We start from the raw sequence: 22,482 nt of genomic DNA on the forward strand, positions 1-22,482 counted from the left end.
ATTTCTTATACACAGTGTAAGGGGATAAAGATATGAATGAGTGATGGTGTAGAGCAGCATAGGCAAGATACAGTAGATGGTATCGAGTACAGTATATACATATGAGATGAGTATGTAAACAAAGTGGCATAGTTAAAGTGGCTAGTGATACATCTATTACATAAGGATGCAGTAGATGATATAGAGTACAGTATAAACGTATACATATGAGATGAATAATGTAGGGTATGTAAACATTATATTAGGTAGCATTGTTTAAAGTGGCTAGTGATATATTTTACATAATTTCCCATCAATTCCCATTATTAAAGTGGCTGGAGTTGAGTCAGTGTGTTGGCAGCAGCCACTCAATGTTAGTGGTTGCTGTTTAACAGTCTGATGGCCTTGAGATAGAAGCTGTTTTTCAGTCTCTCGGTCCCAGCTTTGATGCACCTGTACTGACCACGCCTTCTGGATGATAGCGGGATGAACAGGCAGTGGCTTGGGTGGGTGTTGTCCTTGATGATCTTTATGGCCTTCCTATGACATCGGGTGGTGTAGGTGTCCTGGAGGGCAGGTAGTTTGCCCCCGGTGATGCGTTGTGCCGACCTCACTACCCTCTGGAGAGCTTTACGGTTGTGGGCGGAGCAGTTGCCGTACCAGGCGGTGATACAGCCCGCCAGGATGCTCTCTATTGTGCATCTGTAGAAGTTTGTGTGCTTTTGGTGAAAAGCCGAATTTCTTCAGCCTCCTGAGGTTGAAGAGGCGCTGCTGTGCCTTCTTCACGATGCTGTCTGTGTGAGTGGACCAATTCAGTTTGTCTGTGATGTGTATGCCGAGGAACTTAAAACTTACTACCCTCTCCATTACTGTTCCATCGATGTGGATAGGGGGGTGTTCCCTCTGCTGTTTCCTGAAGTCCACAATCATCTCCTTAGTTTTGTTGACGTTGAGTGTGAGGTTATTGTCCTGACACCACACTCCGAGGGCCCTCACCTCCTCCCTGTAGGCCGTCTCGTCTTTGTTGGTAATCAAGCCTACCACTGTTGTGTCGTCCGCAAACTTGATGTTTGAGTTGGAGGCGTGCGTGGCCGCGCAGTCGTGGGTGAACAGGGAGTACAGGAGGGGGCTCAGAACGCACCCTTGTGGGGCCCCAGTGTTGACGATCAGCGGGGTGGAGATGTTGTTGCCTACCCTCACCACCTGGGGCGGCCCGTCAGGAAGTCCAGTACCCAGTTGCACAGGGCGGGGTCGAGACCCAGGGTCTCGAGCTTGATGATGAGCTTGGAGGGTACTATGGTGTTAAATGCCGAGCTGTAGTCGATGAACAGCATTCTCACATAGGTATTCCTCTTGTCCAGATGGGTTAGGGCAGTGTGCAGTGTGGTTGAGATTGCGTCGTCTGTGGACCTATTTGGGCGGTAAGCAAGTTGGAGTGGGTCTAGGGTGTCAGGTAGGGTGGAGGTGATATGGTCCTTGACTAGTCTCTCAAAGCACTTCATGATGACGGAAGTGAGTGCTACGGGGCGGTAGTCGTTTAGCTCAGTTACCTTAGCTTTCTTGGGAACAGGAACAATGGTGGCCCTCTTGAAGCATGTGGGAACAGCAGACTGGTATAGGGATTGATTGAATATGTCCGTAAACACACCAGCCAGCTGGTCTGCGCATGCTCTGAGGGCGCGGCTGGGGATGCCGTCTGGGCCTGCAGCCTTGCGAGGGTTAACACGTTTAAATGTTTTACTCACCTCGGCTGCAGTGAAGGCCGTGTCAGTGGCACTGTATTGTCCTCAAAGCGGGCAAAAAAGTTATTTAGTCTGCCTGGGAGCAAGACATCCTGGTCTGTGACTGGGCTGGTTTTCTTCTTGTAGTCCGTGATTGACTGTAGACCCTGCCACATACCTCTTGTGTCTGAGCCGTTGAATTGAGATTCTACTTTGTCTCTATACTGACGCTTAGCTTGTTTGATAGCCTTGCGGAGGGAATAGCTGCACTGTTTGTATTTGGTCATGTTACCAGTCACCTTGCCCTGATTAAAAGCAGTGGTTCGCGTTTAGAGACAAAGTGGAGTCCCAATTTAATGGCTCAAACACGAGATGTATGTGGCAGGGTCTACAGTCATTTACCGAATACAAAAAGAAAACCAGGCCCGTCGCTGACATCGATATCTTGCTTCCAGACAAATTAAACATCTTCTTTGCATGCTTTGAGGACAACACAGTGCTACTGACATAAACCGCTACCAAAGATTGTGGGCTCTCCTTCTTCATGGCCGACCTGAGTAGAACATTTAAGTGTATTAACTCTCGCAAGGCTGCCGGCCCAGACGACATCCCTAGCCGCGTCCTCAGAGCATGCTCAGACCAGCTGGTTGGTGTGTTTACAGACATTTTGTAATGGCGTCTGTGTGTAGTAGGTGAGATGAGTCAGGCGCAGGACAGCAGATTTGAGTAATAAAATACTTTACTCAAAAATTCAAACACAACACATAATATACACGGCCACACAAATACGTACCACAATACAACAAACAATCACTTACAAATACAAGATGTAGAACAGGGGGTTAAATAATAATCAAGTAATTGATTAAGTGAAGCCAGGTGTGATAAGACAAAGACAGAACAAATGGAAAATGAAAAGTGGATCGGCTGTGGATGGAAAGCCGGTGACGCGGAACACCGCCCGAACAAGGAGAGGGACCGACTTCGGCGGAAGTCGTGACAGTACCCCCCTTGACGCGGCGCTCCAGCAGTGCACCGACATCGACCTTGGGGACAGCGCGGAGGACGAGGCGCAGGGTGATCCGGATGGAGACGGTGGAAATCCCGTAGCAACGAAGTGTCCAGAATGTCCTCCACCGGCACACAGCATCTCTCCTCCGGACCGTACCCCTCCCAATCCACAAGGTACTGAAGGCCCCTCGCCCGGCGCCTCGAGTCCAGGATGGCCAGAACAGCATACGCCGGGGCCCCCTCTGTGTCCAGAGGGAGTGCAGGAACCTCCCGCACCTTAGCTTCTTGGAGTGGACCAGCCAGCACCGGCCTGAGCAGAGACACATGGAACGAGGGATTAATGCGATAATCTGAGGGAAGCTTAACCCCACTAACCGCTGACCCAGCTTACGGCAGGGCAGGCAGAGGGGCAGGTTCCGGGTCGAAAGCCAGACCTGGTCCCCCAGTACGAACACTGAGCGTTTGAACCATTCGTCCACCGCAGGAGCTTCGATCTGGCTCTGATGCCACCTGGACCCTGGACGTAAAGTGGGGACCCCGATCAGAGACTATGTCCTCAGGCACCCCGTAGTGCCGGAAGACATGAGTGAACAGGGCCTCCACAGTCTGTAGGGCCGTAGGGAGACCAAGCAAAGGGAGGAGTTAGAAAACCGATCCACAATGACCAGGATCATGGTGTTGCCCTGTGAGGGAAGAAGATCAGTCATGAAGTCCACCGACAGGTGCGACCATGGCCGTTGTGGAATGGGTAGGGGTTGTAATAACCCTCTGGGCAGGTGCCTGGGAGCCTTGCACTCGGCGCACACCGAGCAGGAGGAAACATAAACCCTCACGCCCTTGGCCAAGGTGGGCCACCAGTACCTCCCACTAAGGCAACGCACCATCTGACCAATGCCAGGATGACCAGAGGAGGGTGACGTATGGCCCCAATAGATCAAGCAGTCGCGGACAGCGGACGGAACGTACAGGAGCCCAGCTGGACACTGGGAGGGAGGGGCTCTGTGCGTAGCGCCCGCTTGATGTCTGCGTCCAGCTCCCACACCACCGGTGCCACCAGGCAAGAGGCCAGAAGTATGGGAGTGTGATCCATGGACCACTCCTCTGTGTAGTATATCTGGGACAGTGCGTCTGCCTTAGCATTCTGGGAACCAGGTCTGTAGGATAGAGTGAAAACAAAACGGGTAAAGAACATAGCCCACCTTGCCTGGCGAGGGTTCAGTCTCCTCGCAACCCGGATGTACTCTGGAAGAACAGACATTTCTCAGCCTTGAAGTACAGGTCATGCTCCAACAGTCGACCAAGCACCCTGCGCACCAGGGACACATGCTCAGCGCGTGTAGCGCTGGCTGTGCCCAGACGTTGCAACATGGTCGTGTGCTGCTGAAGGAGGGAGGGCGTCTGCTCCTGCTGACTCCATTCATTGGGTGAGTGATTCTGTAAAGGCGCCTGTGTGTAGCTGGTGAGATGAGTCAGGCGTAGGACAGCATATGAGTAATAAAATACTTTACTCAAAAATTCTAACATAACACGTATTTTACACGTCCACACAAATAAGGACCACAATACAACAAACAATCACTCACAAATACAACATGTAGAACAGGGGGTTAAATAGTAAACAAGTAATTGATTAAGTGAAGTCAGGTGTGATAAGACAAAGACAGAACAAATGGAAAATGAAAAAAAAAGTGGATTGGCGGTGGCTAGAAAGCCGGTGACGTCGACCGCCGAACACTGCCCGAACAAGGAGAGGGACCGACTTAGGCAGAAGTCATGACACATATTCAATCAATCCCTATCCCAGTCTGCTGTTCCCACATACTTCAAGATGGCCACCATTGTTCCTATTCCCAAGAAAGCCAAGGTACTGTACTAAATGACTATTGCCCCGTAGCACTCACTTCTGTCATCATGAAGTGCTTTGAGAGACTAGTCAAGGATCATATAACCTCCACCCCACCTGTCTCCCTAGACCCACTTCAATTTGCTAACCGCCCCAATAGGTCCACAGACGATTCAATCGCCATCATACTGCACAGTGCCCTATTCCATCTTAACAAGAGGAATACCTATGTAAGAATGCTGTTCATTGACTACAGCTCAGCATTCAACACCATAGTATCGTCCAAACTCATAATTAAGCTTGAGTCCCTGGGTCTTGACCCCTGTCCTGTGCAACTGGTTCCTAGACTTCCTGAAGGTCCGTTCCCAGGTGGTAGGAAACAACCTCTACACTCCGCTGATCCTCAACACTGGGGTCCCACAAGGGTGCGTTCTCAGCCCCCTCCTGTACTCCGTGTTAACCCACAACTGCGTGGCCATGGACGACTCCAACTCAATCATCAAGTTTGCTGATGACACAACAGTGGTAGATCTTGATTACCAACAACGACTAGACAGCCTACAGGGAGGAGGTGAGGGCTCTCGGAGTGTGGTGTCAGGAAAATAACCTCACACTCAACGTCAGCAAAACAAAAGAGATAATCTTGGATTTCAGGAAACAGCAGAGGGAGCACCCCCCCTATCCACGTCGATGGGACAGCAGTGGAGAAGGTGGAAAGTTTTAAGTTCCTCGCACACAGACAATGTGGTGAAGAAGGCGCAACAGAGCCTCTTCAACCTCAGGAGGCTGAAAAAGTGTGTCTTGTCACCGAAAACCCTCACTAACTTTTACAGGTGCACAAAGGCAGGGCTCACAAAGGCAGGGCTCACCTTAGGGTGGTGCGGTCTGAACAACGCATTACCGGGGGCGAACTACCTGCCCTCCAGGACATCTACAACACCCGATGTCACAGGAAGGCAAAAAAGATCATCAAGGACAATAACCACCCAAGCCACTGCTTGTTCACCCTGCTCCCATCCAGAAGGCGAGGTCAGTACAGATGCATCAAAGCTGGGACAGAGAGATTGAAAACAGCTTCTATCTCAAGGCCATCAGATTGTTAATTAAACATCCACCACTAGCACAGGAAGCGGCTGCCTACCTACAGACTTGATATCATTGGCCACTTTAATAAATGGAACACTAGACACTTTAATAATGCCACTATGAGAATGTTTACATAGCTCACAATACTTATCTCACATGTATATACTGTATACTGTATACTACACTATTATTTACTATCTATTGCATCTTAGTCGCTCTGTCACTGCTCATCCATATATTTTATATTTATATATTCTTATCCCATTATTTTATTATATTGTGTTTATTAGGTTTTGTTGTGGAATTTGTTAGATATTAGGTTTTGTTGTGGAATTGTTAGATATTAGGTTTTGTTGTGGAATTGTTAGATATTACCTGTTAGCTACTACTGTACTGAGGAATCTAGAAGCATAAGCATTTCGCTATACTCGCAATAACATCTGCTTCTTGTGAATAGCAAACTCACATTTTGTGAGTATTTTTTATAGGACAGGGCAGCTCTAACCAACATCTTCAATCTGGTCTCATTGATTGGACTCCAGGTTAGCTGACTCCTGACTGCAATTAGATTTTGGAGAAGTCATTAGCCTATGGGTTCACATACTTTATCCAACCTGCACTGTGAATGTTAAAATGATGCATTCAATATAGGCAAGATAAATAAACTCATCTCACTGTCAACTGCGTTTATTTTTAGCAAACTTAATTAACATGCACTGCATCGCAGTGCTTGCTGTGCCACCAGAGACTCTGGGTTCCCGCACAGGCTCTGTCACAGCCGGCCGCGACCGGTAGGTCCGTGGGGCGACGCACAATTGGCCTAGCATCGTCCGGGTTAGGGAGTGTTTGGCCGGTAGGGATATCCTTGTCTCATCGCGCACCAGCGACTCCTGTGGCGGGCCTTGCGCAGTGCGCGCTAACCAAGGTAGCCAGGTACAAGGTGTTTCCTCCAACACGTTGGTGCGGCTGGCATCCGGGTTGGAGGCGAGCTGTGTTAAGAAGCAGTGCGGCTTGGTTGGGTTGTGTTTCGCAGGACGCATGGCTTTCGACCTTCGTCTCTCCCGAGCCCGTACGGGAGTTGTAGCCATGAGACAAGATAGTAATTACGAACAATTGGATACCACGAAATTGGGGAGAAAAGTGGGTAGAATTTTTTTTTTAATAAAAAAAATGTAAAAAACTTAATTAACATGTGTAAATATTTGTATGAACATAACAAGATTCAACAACTCAGACATAAACTGAACAAGTTCCACAGACATGTGACTAACAGAAATTGAATAATGTGTCAAAGGGGGATCAAAATCAAAAGTAACAGTCAGTATCTGGTGTGGCCACCAGCTGCATTAAGTACTGCAGTGCATCTCCTCCTCATGGACTGCACCAGATTTGCCAGTTCTTGCTGTGAGATGTTACCCCACTCTTCCACCAAGGCACGCACCTGCAAGTTCCCGGACATTTCTGGGAGTAATAGCCCTAGCCCTCACCCTCCGATCCAACAGGCGGCCCTAGATGTGCTCAATGGGATTGAGATCCAGGCTCTTCGCTGGCCATGGCAGAACACTGACATTCCTGTCTTGCAGGAAATCACACACAGAACAAGCAGTATGGCTGGTGGCATTGTCATGCTGGAAGGTCATGTCAGAATGAGCCTGCAGGAAGGGTACCACATGAGGGAGGAGGATGTCTTCCCTGTAACGCTCAGCATTGAGATTGCCTGCAATGACAAGAAACTCAGTCCGATGATGCTGTGACACACCGCCCCAGACTATGACGGACTCTCCACCTCCAAATTTAGCCTGCTCCAGAGTACAGGCCTCGGTGTAATTTATTTTTTATTTTTTACCTTTATTTAACTAGGCAATTCAGTTAAGAACAAATTCTTATTTTTAATGACGGCCTAGGAACAGTGGGTTAACTGCCTGTTCAGGGGCAGAACGACAGATTTGTACCTTGTCAGCTCGGGGATTTGAACTTGCAACCTTCCGGTTACTAGTCTAACGCTCTACTCTACACTAGGCTACCCTGCCGCCCCATGCTCATTCCTTCGACGATAAACGCAAATCCGACCATCATCCATGGTAAGACAAAACCTCGACTTGTCAGTGAAGAGCACTTTTTGCAAGTCCTGTCTGGTCCAGCAATGGTGGGTTTGTGCCCATAGGCGTCGTCGTTGCCGGTTATGTCTGGTGATGGCCTGCCTTACATCAGGCCTACAAGCCCTCAGTCTAGCCTCTCTCAGCCGATTGCGGACAGTCTGAGCACTGATGGAGGGATTGTGCGTTCCTGGTGTAACTCGGGCAGATGTTGTTGCCATCCTGTACCTGTTCCGCAGGTGTGATGTTCGGATATACCAATCCTGTGCAGGTGTTGTTACACATGGTCTGCCACTGCGAGGACGACCAGCTGTCCGTCCTGTCTCCCTGTAGCGCTGTCTTAGGCGTCTCACAGTACGGACATTGCAATTTATTGCCCTGGCCACATTTGCAGTCTTCATGCCTCCTTGCATCATGCCTAAGGCACATTCACGCAGATGAGCAGGGACCCTGGACATCTTTCTTTTGGTGTTTTTTGAGTCAGTAGAAAGTAGCTTCTTTAGTGTCCTAAGTTTTCATAACTGTGACCTTAATTGCCTACCGTGTGTAAGCTGTTAGTGTCTTAACGATCATTCCATAGGTGCATGTTCATTAATTGTTTATGGTTCATTTAACAAGCATGGGAAACGGTCTTTAAACCCTTTATAATGAAGAGCTGTGAAGTTATTTGGATTTTTTCATAAGTATTCTCACCCCTGAGTCAATACTTTGGTGAATAAGCACCTTTGGCAGTGATTACAGCTGTGGGTGTTTCTGGGTAAATCTCTAAGAGCTTTCCGTACTTGGATTGTGCAACATTTGCCCATTATTATTTTAAATATTCTTCAAGCAATGTCAAATTGGTTGATGATCCTCGCCATTCAACCATTTTCGGTTCTTGCCATAGAATTCCAAGTAGATTTAAGTCAAAACTGGAACTCGGCCACTCAGGAGCATTAACTGTCTTCTTGGTAAGGAACTCCAGTGTAGATTTGGCCTTGTTTTAGGTTTTTGTCCTGCTGAAAGGTGAATTCATCTCCCAGTGTCTGGTGGAAACCAGACTGAACCAGGTTTTCCTCTAGGATTTTGCCTGTGATAAACTCCATTGTGATTCATTTTTATCCTGAAAAACTCCCCAGCCTTACCGACTAAAAGCATACCCATAACATGATGCAGTCACCACTATGCTTGAAAATATGGAGAGTGGTACTCAGTCATTTGTTGTATTGGATACAGTATGACCCAAACATAACACTTTGTATTCATGACTAAAAGTTAATTGCTTTGCCACATTCTATTCAGTATTACTTCAGTGCCTTGTTACAAACAGGATGCATGTTTTGGAATATGTTTTATTCTGTACAAGCTTCCTTCTTTCCCTCTTTCAATTAGGTTAGTATTGTGGTGTAACTACAATGATGTTGATCCATCCTCATTTTTCTCCTATCACAGCCATTAAACTCTGTTTTAAAGTCACCTCATGGTCAAGAGTGTGCAAAGCTGCCATCAAGGCAAAGAGTAGCTATTTTAAAGAATCTCAAATATAAAATAGATTTTGATTTGTTAACAAGTTTTTGGTTACTACGTGATTCCATATGTGTTATTTCATAGTTGAGATGTCTTCACTATTATTCTACAATGTGGAAAATGGATTCCACCGGCACTGCCTTTCACCAGCTCAACTCCGGGGTCTATGTCACCGCCCCGGCCCTCAGGGCGTCACTGAACTGGATCATTACCAGCAACCCCGGACTACCTTGTCTCATTACGCACACCTGGTTCCCATTCCCCCTGATTACTATGTGTATATATGTGCCCTCTGTTCCCCGTTGTTCTTGTAGATTATTGTTCCATGTCCGTTGGTCTTGTGAGTACGTGTGCGCTGTTGTATCGGCTTTCGTGTTTGTGTGCACTTGTTATTTTTGGGTCTCGTCCTGTGTATTTATTAGACGTTTACACCTCGCTCTTTGTTTGGGTTATAGCCCTGTGCTTTTATATATATATATATATATATATTCACACACGTGTTTGCATTGGGCTTCGTCCCCGTCATGTCCATGACTTACGCTATTTTGGGTAGAGAAATTTAAACTATTTTGTGTTCTTGCTCCTGTCTCCTATCATTATACATGACAGAAAATAGTTTAGAGAATAAGAAAAACCCTGGAATGAGTAGGAGTGTCAACTTTTGACTAATACTGTATATAAACATTATTTTAATAGCAGGTCACTGTAAAGTCCATTATTCCTCGGAAGAGCATGAATTAGGCTGTTTAAGAAGGTTTGAATCCTAAGCAACTGTCACGTCCTGACCTTTAGTTTGGTCAGGGCGTGAGTTGGGGTGGGCTTCTATGTTGTGTAGTCTAGGTTTTATATTTTTGTGTTTGGCCTCGTATGGTTCCCAATCAGAGGCAGCTGTGTGTCTGATTGGGAACCATACTCAGGCAGCCTGTTTTCCCACTATGGGTTGTGGGTAGTTTTCCGTTTCTGTGTTTGCACCATACGGGACTGTTTCGATTTTCATTTCTTTCTTGCACTTTGTTCTTTTGGTATTTTCTTGTGTTCTGAGTTATTAAAGTTATCACGGACCCATACCACGCTGCATTTTGGTCCGATCCTTCTTATTCCTCATCAGAAGAGGAAGACATTCGTTACAGCAACCAGCATACACATTGTTTGAAGTACAATATACCAACGTAACTACTGTAGTATGTCAAAGCTGTGTGCTGGAAAACCTTGGTAGAGCATGGGGGGGAGTAGGCATTGTGGTGCGCATAATTCAAAAAACTATTGTTATTAAACCTACACTTGATAACACTCATTATTTAACTATTGCCTCAGACCACTCATAGACCAGCTGGGTCGTTTGATGCTTTTTTGCCTTTCGTCACTTTATACACATCATCTCTGCAAAACAAAATCAAGATGTTTCCGTCTCTGACTGCCAATCATTTCATTGGCTCCCGAGTGGCGGAGCGGTCTAAGGCACTGCATTTCAGTGCTAGAGGTATCACTACATACCCTGGCTTGATTCCAGGCTGTACCACAACCCGCTATGAACAGGAGTCCCATAGGGCGGTGTACAATTGGCCCAACGTCGTTAGGGTTTGGGGGGGGGAGTTCGGCATTGTAAATAAGAATTTGTTCTTAACTCACTTGCCTAGTTAAATAAAGGTTCAAAAATTAAGTTGACCAGTGTCTTTGCAATTGTAATAAACAAGCAAAGGGTAAAAATATGCTTTAAATAAAAACCAAGATGACTGCATTAAAAAAATCAAGTAGCCTACATACGCCTATATATTTAAATTATATTCAATCAAGTTCTACTCGCTAATATATACAGTTAAAGTCGGAAGTTTACATACACTTAGGTTGGCATCAATACAACTCATTTTCAACCACTCTACAAATTTCTTGTTAACAAACTAGTTTTGGCAAGTCGGATAGGACATCTACTTTGTGCATGACACAATTTTTACAACAATTGTTTACAGACAGATTATTTCACTTAAAATTCACTGTGCCACAATTCCAGTGGGTCAGAAGTTTACATACACTAAGTTGACTGTGCCTTTAAACAGCATGGAAAATTCCAGAAAATTATGTCATGGCTTTAGAAGCTTCTGATAGGCTAATTGACATAATGTGAGTCAATTGGAGGTGTACCTGTGGATCTATTTCAAGGCATACTTTCAAACTCAGTGCGTCTTTTGCTTGACATCATGGGAAAATGAAAATAAATCAGCCAAGACCTCAGAAAAACAATTGTAGACCACAAGTCTGGTTCATCCTTGGGAGCAATTTCCAAATGCCTGAAGGTACCACATTCATATGTACAAACAATAGTAGGCAAGTATAAACACCACGGGATCATGCAGCCATCATACCGCTCAGGAAGGAGATGTGTTCTGTCTCCTAGAGATGAATGTACTTTGGTGCGAAAAGTGCAAATCAATCCCAGAACAACAGCAAAGGACCTTGAGAAGATGCTGGAGGAAGCAGGTACAAAAGTATCTATATCCACAGTAAAACGAGTCCTATATTGACAGAACCTGAAAGGCCGCTCAGCAAAGAAGAAGCCACTGCTCCAAAACCATCATAAAAAAGCCAGACTACAGTTTGAAACTGCACATGGGGACAAAGATCTGATGAAACAAAAATATAACTATTTGGCCGTAATGACCATTGTTATGTTTGGAGGAAAAAGGGGGAGGCTTGCAAGACGTAGAACACCATTCAACCATGAAGCACGGGGGTGGCAGCATCATGTTGTGGGGGTGCTTTGGTGCAGGAGGGACTGGTGCACGTCACAGAATAGATGGCATCAAAAGGATGGAGAATTGTGGATATATTGAAGCAAAACCTGAAAACATCAGCCAGACAGTTAAAGCTTGATCGCAAATTGGTCTTCCAAATGGACAATGATCCCAAATATACTTCCAAAGTTGTGGCAAAATGGCTTAAGGACAACAAAGTCAATGTATTGGAGTGGCCATCACAAAGCCCTGACCTCAATCCTATAGATAATGTGTGGGCAGAACTGAAAAGCGTGTGCGAGCAAGGAGGCCTACGTACCTGACTCAGTTACACCAGCTCTGTCAGGAGGAATGGGTAAAGCTTCACCTAACTTATTGTGGGAAGTTTGTGGAAGTTAACCCAAAACGTTTGACCCAAGTTAAACAATTTAAAGGCAATGCTACCAAATACTAATTGAGTGTATGTAAACTTCTGACCCACTGGGAATGTGATGAAACAAATAAAATCTGAATTACATTATTCTCTCTGCTATTATTCTGACCTAAAACATTTTTTTTACTAGGATTAAATCAGTAATTGTGAAAAACTGAGTTTAAATGTACTTGGCTAAGGTAGATATAAACTTTCAACTTCAACTGTGTGCGTGTGTGTAATGTATATACACTGCTCAAAAAAATAAAGGGAACACTTAAACAACACAATGTAACTCCAAGTCAATCACACTTCTGTGAAATCAAGCTGTCCACTTAGGAAGCAACACTGATTGACAATAAATGTCACATGCTGTTGTGCAAATGGATTAGACAACAGGTGGAAATTATAGGCAATTAGCAAGACACCCCCAATAAAGGAGTGGTTCTGCAGGTGATAACCACAGACCACTTCTCAGTTCCTATGCTTCCTGGCTGATGTTTTGGTCACTTTTGAATGCTGGCGGTGCTTTCACTCTAGTGGTAGCATGAGACGGAGTCAACAACCCACACAAGTGGCGCAGGTAGTGCAGCTCATCCAGGATGGCACATCAATGCGAGCTGTGGCAAGAAGATTTGCTGTGTCTGTCAGTGTAGTGTCTAGAGCATGGAGGCGTGACCAGGAGACAGGCCAGTACATCAGGAGATGTGGAGGAGGCCGTAGGAGGGCAACAACCCAGCAGCAGGACCGCTACCTCCGCCTTTGTGCAAGGAGGAGCAGGAGGAGCCCTGCCAGAGCCCTGCAAAATGACCTCCTGCAGGCCACAAATGTGCATGTGTCTGCTCAAATGGTCAGAAACAGACTCCATGAGGGTGGTATGAGGGCCCGACGTCCACAGGTGGGGGTTGTGCTTACAGCCCAGCACCGTGCAGGACGTTTGGCATTTGCCAGAGAATACCAAGATTGGCAAATTTGCCACTGGTGCCCTGTGCTCTTCACAGATGAAAGCAGGTTCACACTGAGCACATGTGACAGACGTGACAGTCTGGAGACGGCGTGGAGAACGTTCTGCTGCCTGCAACATCCTCCAGCATGACCGGTTTGGCGGTGGGTCAGTCATGGTGTGGGGTGGCATTTCTTTGGGGGGCTGCACAGCCCTCCATGTGCTCGCCAGAGGTAGCCTGACTGCCATTAGATACCGAGATGAGATCCTCAGACCCCTTGTGAGACCATATGCTGGTGCGGTTGGCCCTGGGTTCCTCCAAATGCAAGACAATGCTAGACCTCATGTGGCTGGAGTGTGTCAGCAGTTCCTGCAAGAGGAAGGCATTGATGCTATGGACTGGCCCGCCCATTCCCCAGACCTGAATCCAATTGAGCACATCTGGGACATCGTCTCGCTCCATCCACCAACGCCATTTTCCTGGCCTGCTAAGCATTCAAAATGTAACGAGTACTTTTGGGTGTCAGGGAAAATGTAAGGAGTAAAAATAACATTATTTTCTTAAGGAATGTCGTGTAGGAAAAGTAAAAGTTGTCAAAAACAAATAGTAAAGTAAAGAAAAGATACCCCAAAAAACAACTTGAGTATATTTACTTAAGTACTTTACAACACTGACATCATGCAGCCCATATATGGTTTGATTTCTAAGACATTCGAAGGTTTCTGTAATTCACAACTGAAGTTGAACAAGCCTACAGACTATGGCATGGTACATAGCCAGATAACATGCAGTAGGCCAACTCACATTCTGTTTTTCTGAAATACATTTTCTTCATATCACAACATTTCTTTAGAGCTGCTCTTTAGAGCTGATTTATTGACTTTTTAAAATGTAAACGTTCCAACGGCACGAATCAGTGGTTTGTTTGCGGCTTGTATGTATGGAGATGCTAAAAGCTTCCTTTGCTTGAAGCATGCTTCTCATCCGACTGATGTTAATGAGCTAATTACAGTGCCTTGCGAAAGTATTCGGCCCCCTTGAACTTTGTGACCTTTTGCCACATTTCAGGCTTCAAACATTAAGATATAAAACTGTATTCTTTTGTGAAGAATCAACAACAAGTGGGACACAATCATGAAGTGGAACGACATTTATTGGATATTTCAGACTTTTATAACAAATCAAAAACTGAAAAATTGGGCGTGCAAAATTATTCAGCCCCCTTAAGTTAATACTTTGTAGCGCCACCTTTTGCTGCGATTACAGCTGTAAGTCGCTTGGGGTATGTCTCTATCAGTTTTGCACATCGAGAGACTGAAATTTTTCTCCCATTCCTCCTTGCAAAATAGCTCGAGCTCAGTGAGGTTGGATGGAGAGCATTTGTGAACAGCAGTTTTCAGTTCTTTCCACAGATTCTCGATTGGATTCAGGTCTGGACTTTGACTTGGCCATTCTAACACCTGGATATGTTTATTTTTGAACCATTCCATTGTAGATTTTGCTTTATGTTTTGGATCATTGTCTTGTTGGAAGACAAATCTCCGTCCCAGTCTCAGGTCTTTTGCAGACTCCATCAGGTTTTCTTACAGAATGGTCCTGTATTTGGCTCCATCCATCTTCCCATAAATTTTAACCATCGTCCCTGTCCCTGCTGAAGAAAAGCAGGCCTAAACCATGATGCTGCCACCACCACGTTTGACAGTGGGTATGGTGTGTTCAGGGTGATGAGCTGTGTTGCTTTTACGCCAAACATAACATTTTGCATTGTTGCCAAAAAGTTCAATTTTGGTTTCATCTGACCAGAGCACCTTCTTCCACATGTTTGGTGTGTCTCCCAGGTGGCTTGTGGCAAACTTTAAACAACACTTTTTATGGATATCTTTAAGAAATGGCTTTCTTCTTGCCACTCTTCCATAAAGGCCAGATTTGTGCAATATACGACTGATTGTTGTCCTATGGACAGAGTCTCCCACCTCAGCTGTAGATCTCTGCAGTTCATCCAGAGTGATTATGGGCCTCTTGGCTGCATCTCTGATCAGTCTTCTCCTTGTATGAGCTGAAAGTTTAGAGGGATGGCCAGGTCTTGGTAGATTTGCAGTGGTCTGATACACCTTCCATTTCAATATTATCGCTTGCACAGTGCTCCTTGGGATGTTTAAAGCTTGGGAAATCTTTTTGTATCCAAATCCGGCTTTAAACTTCTTCACAACAGTATCTCGGACCTGCCTGGTGTGTTCCTTGTTCTTCATGATGCTCTCTGCGCTTTTAACGGACCTTTGAGACTATCACAGTGCAGGTGTATTTATACGGAGACTTGATTACACACAGGTGGATTGTATTTATCATCATTAGTCATTTAGGTCAACATTGGATCATTCAGAGATCCTCACTGAACTTCTGGAGAGAGTTTGCTGCACTGAAAGTAAAGGGGCTGAATAATTTTGCACGCCCAATTTTTCAGTTTTTGATTTGTTAAAAAAGTTTGAAATATCCAATAAATGTCGTTCCACTTCATGATTGTGTCCCACTTGTTGTTGATTCTTCACAAAAAAATACAGTTTTATATCTTTATGTTTGAAGCCTGAAATGTGACAAAAGGTCGCAAAGTTCAAGGGGGCCGAATACTTTCGCAAGGCACTGTATAGCTCTTAGCCTGCTACCAGCTAGCTGCTGTTGAGAAGCAACCGAGTTGCTGGTCCTGGTTTTGGAACTCTTAAAATTGGCTGAAAATATGTTAACATCAGATATGCTACAAAAAGGTAGCTCATCATTTGTTCTTTATGGACAGAAATGAGCCCATGTGAGAGATAAACTATACTTTTTCTGAAAACTTTTGCACCAACAAACTTGGTCACTGTATGGACGCTATAGTCTCGTTTTAATACGACGTCTAGAATGTGAGCTACAGTAGGTGCAGAATGAAATGAACATTGCGCTTCAACCAATGCCATACTATATATAGCCGCGCCTATAGTAGGCAATAAGGCCAGTGGGGTGTGGTATATGGCCAATAGTTTACATAGCTCATATGCAACTTCAAGCAGCTTAAATATGAAGTCCCTTTGATGTCTCTCTTGCATACATGTCTCTCTTGCATATGACCAATATACCACGACTAAGAGCTGTTCTTAGGCACGATGCAACGCGGAGCACTACGACACAGCCCTTAACCGTGGTATATTGGCCATATTTCACAGAACCCTGAAGTGCCTTATTGCTATTATAAACTGGTTACCAACGTAATTAGAGTAGTAAAAATAAATGTTTCAGCCAATCAGCATTCAGGGCTTGACCCACACAGTTTATAATATATATTTATATTCCGGACTCTGAAATGGCTCGTTCTGATATTTCTTAATTTATTTTTGGATTATGTGTGTATTGTTTTGTAGATAGGTATTACGGCACTTTATGAGCTAGAAACACAAGCATTTCGCCGCACCTGCGAAAACATCTGCAAATCTGTATGCGCAACCAATAAACTTTGATTTGATTTGCCCTGTCCTGGGAAAGTAGTCGGTGTGCTTTCAAACTAAATGTACTGAATTTATTCGTCACCGTGTAATCATACATCTTCCCATGGGAACCGAGTCCCCCCGCAGTATATTGGAGCCTTGGAGTTACTAAAGACGTTTCTCCCGGGGCATCACACTCATTGTAACATGGAAACTGGAGCAAGAATGAGCATGTATAAACTGTCATTGATTGTCTGTCCATCATATCACATTTCAGGTAAGTATGTGGCATTACAACTGCTAAGCTTCAAAGAACTCATGTAGGTTCATGATGAAGGCAATAAGACGGGCTAAAGATTTGAGGCGTGAAGCAATTGTCTATTTTCTTTTTCCAATGAAATGTGTATAAAGAGTTCAAGTACAGGTAGTGTGCAGTGAGCTGTCCTTAGAATCATACAAATGAAAAGTATGAAGGGGAAATTATTGATATAGACAGGTGAACAAATCCTGAATTAATAAACACATAAATATGTATGAGGCTAATAAACATTTTGTTATCATTTTTTGCTTTATTACAAATGTGAAGTTATACAAATATTGCTTTTAACACATAGTACTGATAGAAAAATATACTATATATACAAAAGTATGTGGACACCCTTTCAAAGTGGATTTGTCTATTTCAACCACACCTGTTGCTGACAGGTGTATAAAATCGAGCACACAGCCATGCAATCTCTAAAGACAAACGTTGGCAGTAGAATGGCCTTACTGAAGAGCTCAGTGACTTTGAACATGGCACCGTCATAGAATGCTACCTTTCTAACAAGTCAGTTCGTGAAATTTCTGCCCTACTTGAGCTACCCTGGGCAACTTTAAGTGCTGTTATTGTGAAGTGGAAACTTCTAGGAGCAAAAACGGCTCAGCAGTAAAGGGGTAGGCCACAAACTCACAGAATGCGAAGCACTCAGCGCTTAAAAATAGTCTGTTCTCGGTTACACCACTCACTACTGAGTTCCAAACTACCTCTGGCACACAAGCCTAAGATCACCATGCGTAATGCTAACCAGCTGGAGTGATGTGAAGCTCACCGCCATTGGACTGGAGCTTTCGAAACGCACTCTCTGGAGTGATGAATCACGCTTCATCATCTGGCAGTCCGACGGATGAATCTTGGTTTGGCGGATACCAGGAAAACCCTACCTGTCCCAATGCATAGTGCCAACTGTAAGGTTTGGTGGATGAGGAATAATGGTCTGGGGCTGTTATTCATGGTTCAGGCTAGGCCCCTTAGTCCCAGTGAAGGGAAATCTTAACTTGACTGGCATACACAGAGCCCTGACCTCAACCCCATTGAACACCTTTGGGATGAATTGGAACATCGACTGTGAGCCAGGCCTAATCGCCCATCATCAATGCCGACCTCACATTTGTTCTTGTGGCTGAATGGAAGCAAGTCCCCGCAGCAAGGTTCCAACATAAAGTGGAAAGCCTTCCCAGGAGAGTGGAGGCTGTTGTAGCAGCAAGGTTCCAACATAAAGTGGAAAGCCTTCCCAGGAGAGTGGAGGCTGTTGTAGCAGCAAGGTTCCAACATAAAGTGGAAAGCCTTCCCAGGAGAGTGGAGGCTGTTGTAGCAGCAAAGGGGGGACCAACTCCATATTAATGCCATGATTTTGGAATGAGATGTTTGACTAGAGCAGGTGTCCACATACTTTTGGTCATGTAGTGTCTCAAGGTTAAACAAAATAGTAATTGTAGCTTTTCAATGCATTCTGCCCCATCCCTCACCAAAAATTGATTTCCATTCAAAATCTTATTTTCCCTAACCTCTAACCTGAACCTAACCCCTAATCTTAAAATAGCCTGTGTCCTCATGGGGATGTGGGAAACGTCCCCATGAGGGAAAATATTCCTTAATTGACTATCCTTGTGAGGACTTTTGGTGGATTTCCGGTATCCATGAGGATAGTGAATAACCCCCCCGCTCCATCCCCTCCGCCCCTCACACACAATAATGCTAAGCTGCCGTGGCACATTACAAGCAGGCACGGTTCGTCACCTCTTGCTAACAGCCATCTAAATCATGGAATCTCAGGTATCCTCCCCAAAGCATGTAATATAAACTCATTAAGCCAAACTGTAATATAATGAGTAATATAATGATGAAGTTCACATTCTAGTTACAGGATGATATGATTGTCCTATTTTTGGAAATTGGCATACACTGGTTGAAAGATCCTCCAACGAAGCAACTGATCAACTACATCCCCTCATTCCCTGGAGTCTATGGATGAGAAAAGGCCATAATTAGATACTGGAAACTTGTCAAACATACATGAATTTACAAAATAATGTAGTTATAAGAGTGAGAGTAGTACCTTATCGACAACAGTCCTCAGATGCTGTACCCATTTGTGGCTGGGATTGGCACAAACAGTCTTCCCTTTCTTCAGTATGAACCTATGGATATTAGACACATTGTGGGAGATATACAGTATATATATATATATATATATATGATTTTTTTCATTAGACTCTCATTGCCAATATTGTTTTTTAGATTCACATTCTATGAGGAGAAAAAACAATTTCATATTTCTCTTTTCAACAAGTCCTCTTGACACATGACTTGAGGACATTTTCCTACCAGTGTCACAATGATTGACTGTTATGCGTGGCTTTGTTTTTATTTGGACACTTAATTGTGCTAAAATGCAGGCTGACAGAAGGTGAGGACATGTTGCAACACACTCACACAACGGCCTTGATGTTGCAGCCGCCATCTGTTTCCTGTATCCTGTAGCTTACAACATTCCTCTTGGTACTCTTCTTCAGGCCAGTAACATGCCTCAGACAGCAGTTCTCATACGACCCTAACAACAAGCATGAGGAAGTTAAATGGTTACAATCTTCTCTATACTCTTATTGTGCTGACCCTTGACATACTGTCATGTAGGGATATTTCAGTAGCAAATGGTTTGAATTGTGCAATTGTAATAGCAACCTAGTGTAATGAGTAGTTTCTGTCATTTGAGAAAGAATTATGAGTTAAGGTATTGCAGATGTACGCAAGAGAGACATCAAAGGGACTTCATGTTTAAGCTGCTTGAAGTTGCATATGAGCTATGTAAACTACCGACAAAGTCAAAGTGTTGTGAAATCTGGTTCCAGGCCATATGAGACAATGTTTTGAAAGGAGGGGGAGACAGACATATCCCAACACATCAGTCTAAAATGTTCCCATAAATAATTATCTACATTATTTTGAGTGGCAAAATATTCCTCTTCTGGAGAAAGTATGGACCATTGGAAGCTTGTAAAAAAACTGCATAGAGCAACTTTTCTCCATTCCAGAGGCACAATGAGGTCTCCAGGCACAACAATGCATTAAATGTACAAATGTGGAGTATAGGCTATGTACAGTAGATTTATTTTCAACAAGAAGTAAATTACAAGAAGTACTGAGAATGAACCAAAACACATGAAAGGCTTGCTTTACACCGTTACACCAATTTCAGTGAACATAAACTTCACAATAATGAATCTACAGAATATGAATACCATTCCTTAGATTGTTTAATGGTGCCTACCTTGAGCCAGAGTGAGATACATGCATGTCAGGAGCAGGAGAAAGAACAGAGCCTGGAACCTCATGGTGACACTGCTGCTGTGGGGTCCGCTACAAGAACAGGACAGAATGTAAAGCAAGTGAAGCTTCCTCTTTTTAATACCTCCTTCACATCATCAACGTGATGTTTGTATTGAGACCACCCTGTCTATAATACCAGTATGTTCCCATTCTGGACCCCAATACTAGACCCCCACACTGACCCCTTGATTACAAACACGTCCTTCTTGGTAACAGTCAACCAGATCCAGATGTCTTCAGCTGTTTTCTCCAGCTATCATTTGTTTGGCTGAAACTCTAACCATGTTCTAATAAATCAACAACCAATCAGATAAAGCCAAACTCCGTCTCTCGAGCCAGCTGTATAAACTTGTGTCTTTTATTAGTTAGAAATGCAAAAGTACAGAATGTTTACAGCATTAATCCGAAAGCTAGTGAAGTATGAATTCAGCATTAGGCAAGGATATAAACATGCAAAAGGTCAACATATAAACAGTCCTGACAACCTCTCACCACAAAAGCCTACACCCACCAACAATGCAGAACATGCCGCAAATAAGCTCCTCAAAACTTACAAAGTCTCTCAGAAGAAATGTCCTTGTTGAGTTCCCTTGGCTGTTTTATAGCTGCTGTATGATATATCTCCACCAACCCTGTTACCTCAATCAGCCACACCTCTTCTGGCATGACAACCACAGTATGTTTTACAATTGCTGGGAAGAAGTACAATTTGAACAAGATTCGCAATCGAATGCCACTGAACAGTTTTTCTTCACTCAGTCCAGTGAAAAGACGAGTGACAAACTGTGGAACTGTTCCCTTCTCAGGAGGGCTTACATAGGGCCCCTCCTTCCTATTAGAGAATGATCTGAGGTTCAGGGAGCCAGGCCAGGCCAGCACTCAGTATACATGTTCAGAACCTATTTTAGTCATAACCAACTGTTAAAATCAACTGCATCCTTTGAACCAAGAAAATGCAGACCACACACAGACTCCTCCTTAAATATATTTTGTACAACAGCAATGAAAGCACTGTCTGGAAATCCACTGTCTGCAATTGATTGAATACCAGCCTGTGTGTTTATGTAAGATCTGATGACTGATCTTTATCCAAGCAATTATGTCAAAAGTAGCTTCCACTGTTGAAGTGTCATTGAATCACAAGTTCATTACAAGCTAATAGGAAGCATTGAATTGCAATCAAATATTGTCTAATATTACATAACAATACATATGGGCTGAGGCAAGAAACTTGTATCTATGTCTCGGGTGGCAGTTTTTCTTCGTGTTGATGCACATTAATAAAACATTGCTTAGGGACTTGAAGAAAGTTCTGAAATGCAATTGTCCCATCAGTATGGATTTAAATCATTGCACCTGTTTCCTTTTGAGACCATCTTACTTGTAAAAAAAATATTGACAAGACAAGCCACAATGTGATGTCCCACAGTAAAATGACCACTGGCAAAATACTTGTAACTCCTTTTCGCAAAGTGTTATTGAGACACAATAACATGTAAATATCTTCTGTTCCATTTGAAAATATGACTTCCTGCCAGTTATATGCAGGACGTCATATGCTCATCTTTGATACTTTTCTTCGAAAATGGGAATCTATGATCCGTTTGCATTCATTGAAAAGTCAACACTTTCCATATTTTGAAAAAGGACTGACAAAATAACCAATTAAAACTCAGAGTGGGAAGGAAATATGCTGCCATCCAGTCATGTCGTTGGCATCCTTAGCCCCCACAAATGTGCCCTAATGACCTTCAGCATGGAGCAACGTGTTTCTTTTTTTTTACCCCATCTTAACATTTGGCAGTAACTTCAGATCTATGAGTTTCTGTTTTCTGGGAAACGAAATGTTATGTAAGAAACTGCCAAAGAAATTATAACAAAACTGTTGGGATAAAAAAGTCACATGATCCTGTTACGCTGTTACAGGAAAATTATTAATCTTCTTGTCGAGAGTATAGGGGTCACTTTCAAGTGAACCGTAAGCCTACAGTCATGATTAATTGAATGCACTGCAGTTCAGGATGTACTTTATTATAAGGACAAGCATGCTT

At 44.0% G+C, this 22,482-nt stretch overlaps 1 protein-coding gene across 4 annotated transcripts; it reads right to left on the reverse strand.

Moving 5' to 3' along the window:
- Window positions 1–17,327: 17,327 nt before the first annotated feature.
- Window positions 17,328–21,175, reverse strand: LOC135512716 (C-C motif chemokine 25-like). 4 transcript variants are annotated; one of them, XM_064935025.1, is made up of 5 exons: window positions 20,943–21,175; window positions 20,373–20,461; window positions 19,538–19,655; window positions 19,161–19,242; window positions 17,328–19,066 (listed from the first exon to the last, which is right to left on the reverse strand). In XM_064935025.1, the coding sequence occupies exons 2-5, from the start codon at window positions 20,434–20,436 to the stop codon at window positions 19,043–19,045; spliced, it is 288 nt and encodes a 95-aa protein (XP_064791097.1). In that variant the 5' UTR covers window positions 20,437–20,461; window positions 20,943–21,175; the 3' UTR covers window positions 17,328–19,042. The 4 variants fall into 4 exon arrangements, with proteins under 4 accessions (XP_064791097.1, XP_064791096.1, XP_064791095.1 ...); XM_064935024.1 differs by having other exon boundaries at window positions 20,986–21,174; XM_064935023.1 differs by having other exon boundaries at window positions 20,924–20,973.
- Between the last annotated feature and the right edge of the window lie 1,307 nt (window positions 21,176–22,482).

This window comes from Oncorhynchus masou, chromosome 24 (assembly GCF_036934945.1).
Source record: "Oncorhynchus masou masou isolate Uvic2021 chromosome 24, UVic_Omas_1.1, whole genome shotgun sequence".
NCBI classification, from domain to species: Eukaryota; Metazoa; Chordata; class Actinopteri; order Salmoniformes; family Salmonidae; genus Oncorhynchus; species Oncorhynchus masou.

What these genes read in the sequence shown, in the direction of transcription:
- LOC135512716 (XM_064935023.1), bottom strand. Translation starts at nt 20,958, where the DNA reads ATGTTCTGCATTGTTGGTGGGTGTAGGCTTTTGTG. An exon ending in GTATCTCACTCTGGCTCAAG is followed by an intron (nt 19,656 to 20,372) that starts GTAGGCACCATT and finishes GCTTGTTGTTAG; the next exon opens with GGTCGTATGAGAACTGCTGT. An exon ending in TGCAACATCAAGGCCGTTGT is followed by an intron (nt 19,243 to 19,537) that starts GTGAGTGTGTTG and finishes TAATATCCATAG; the next exon opens with GTTCATACTGAAGAAAGGGA.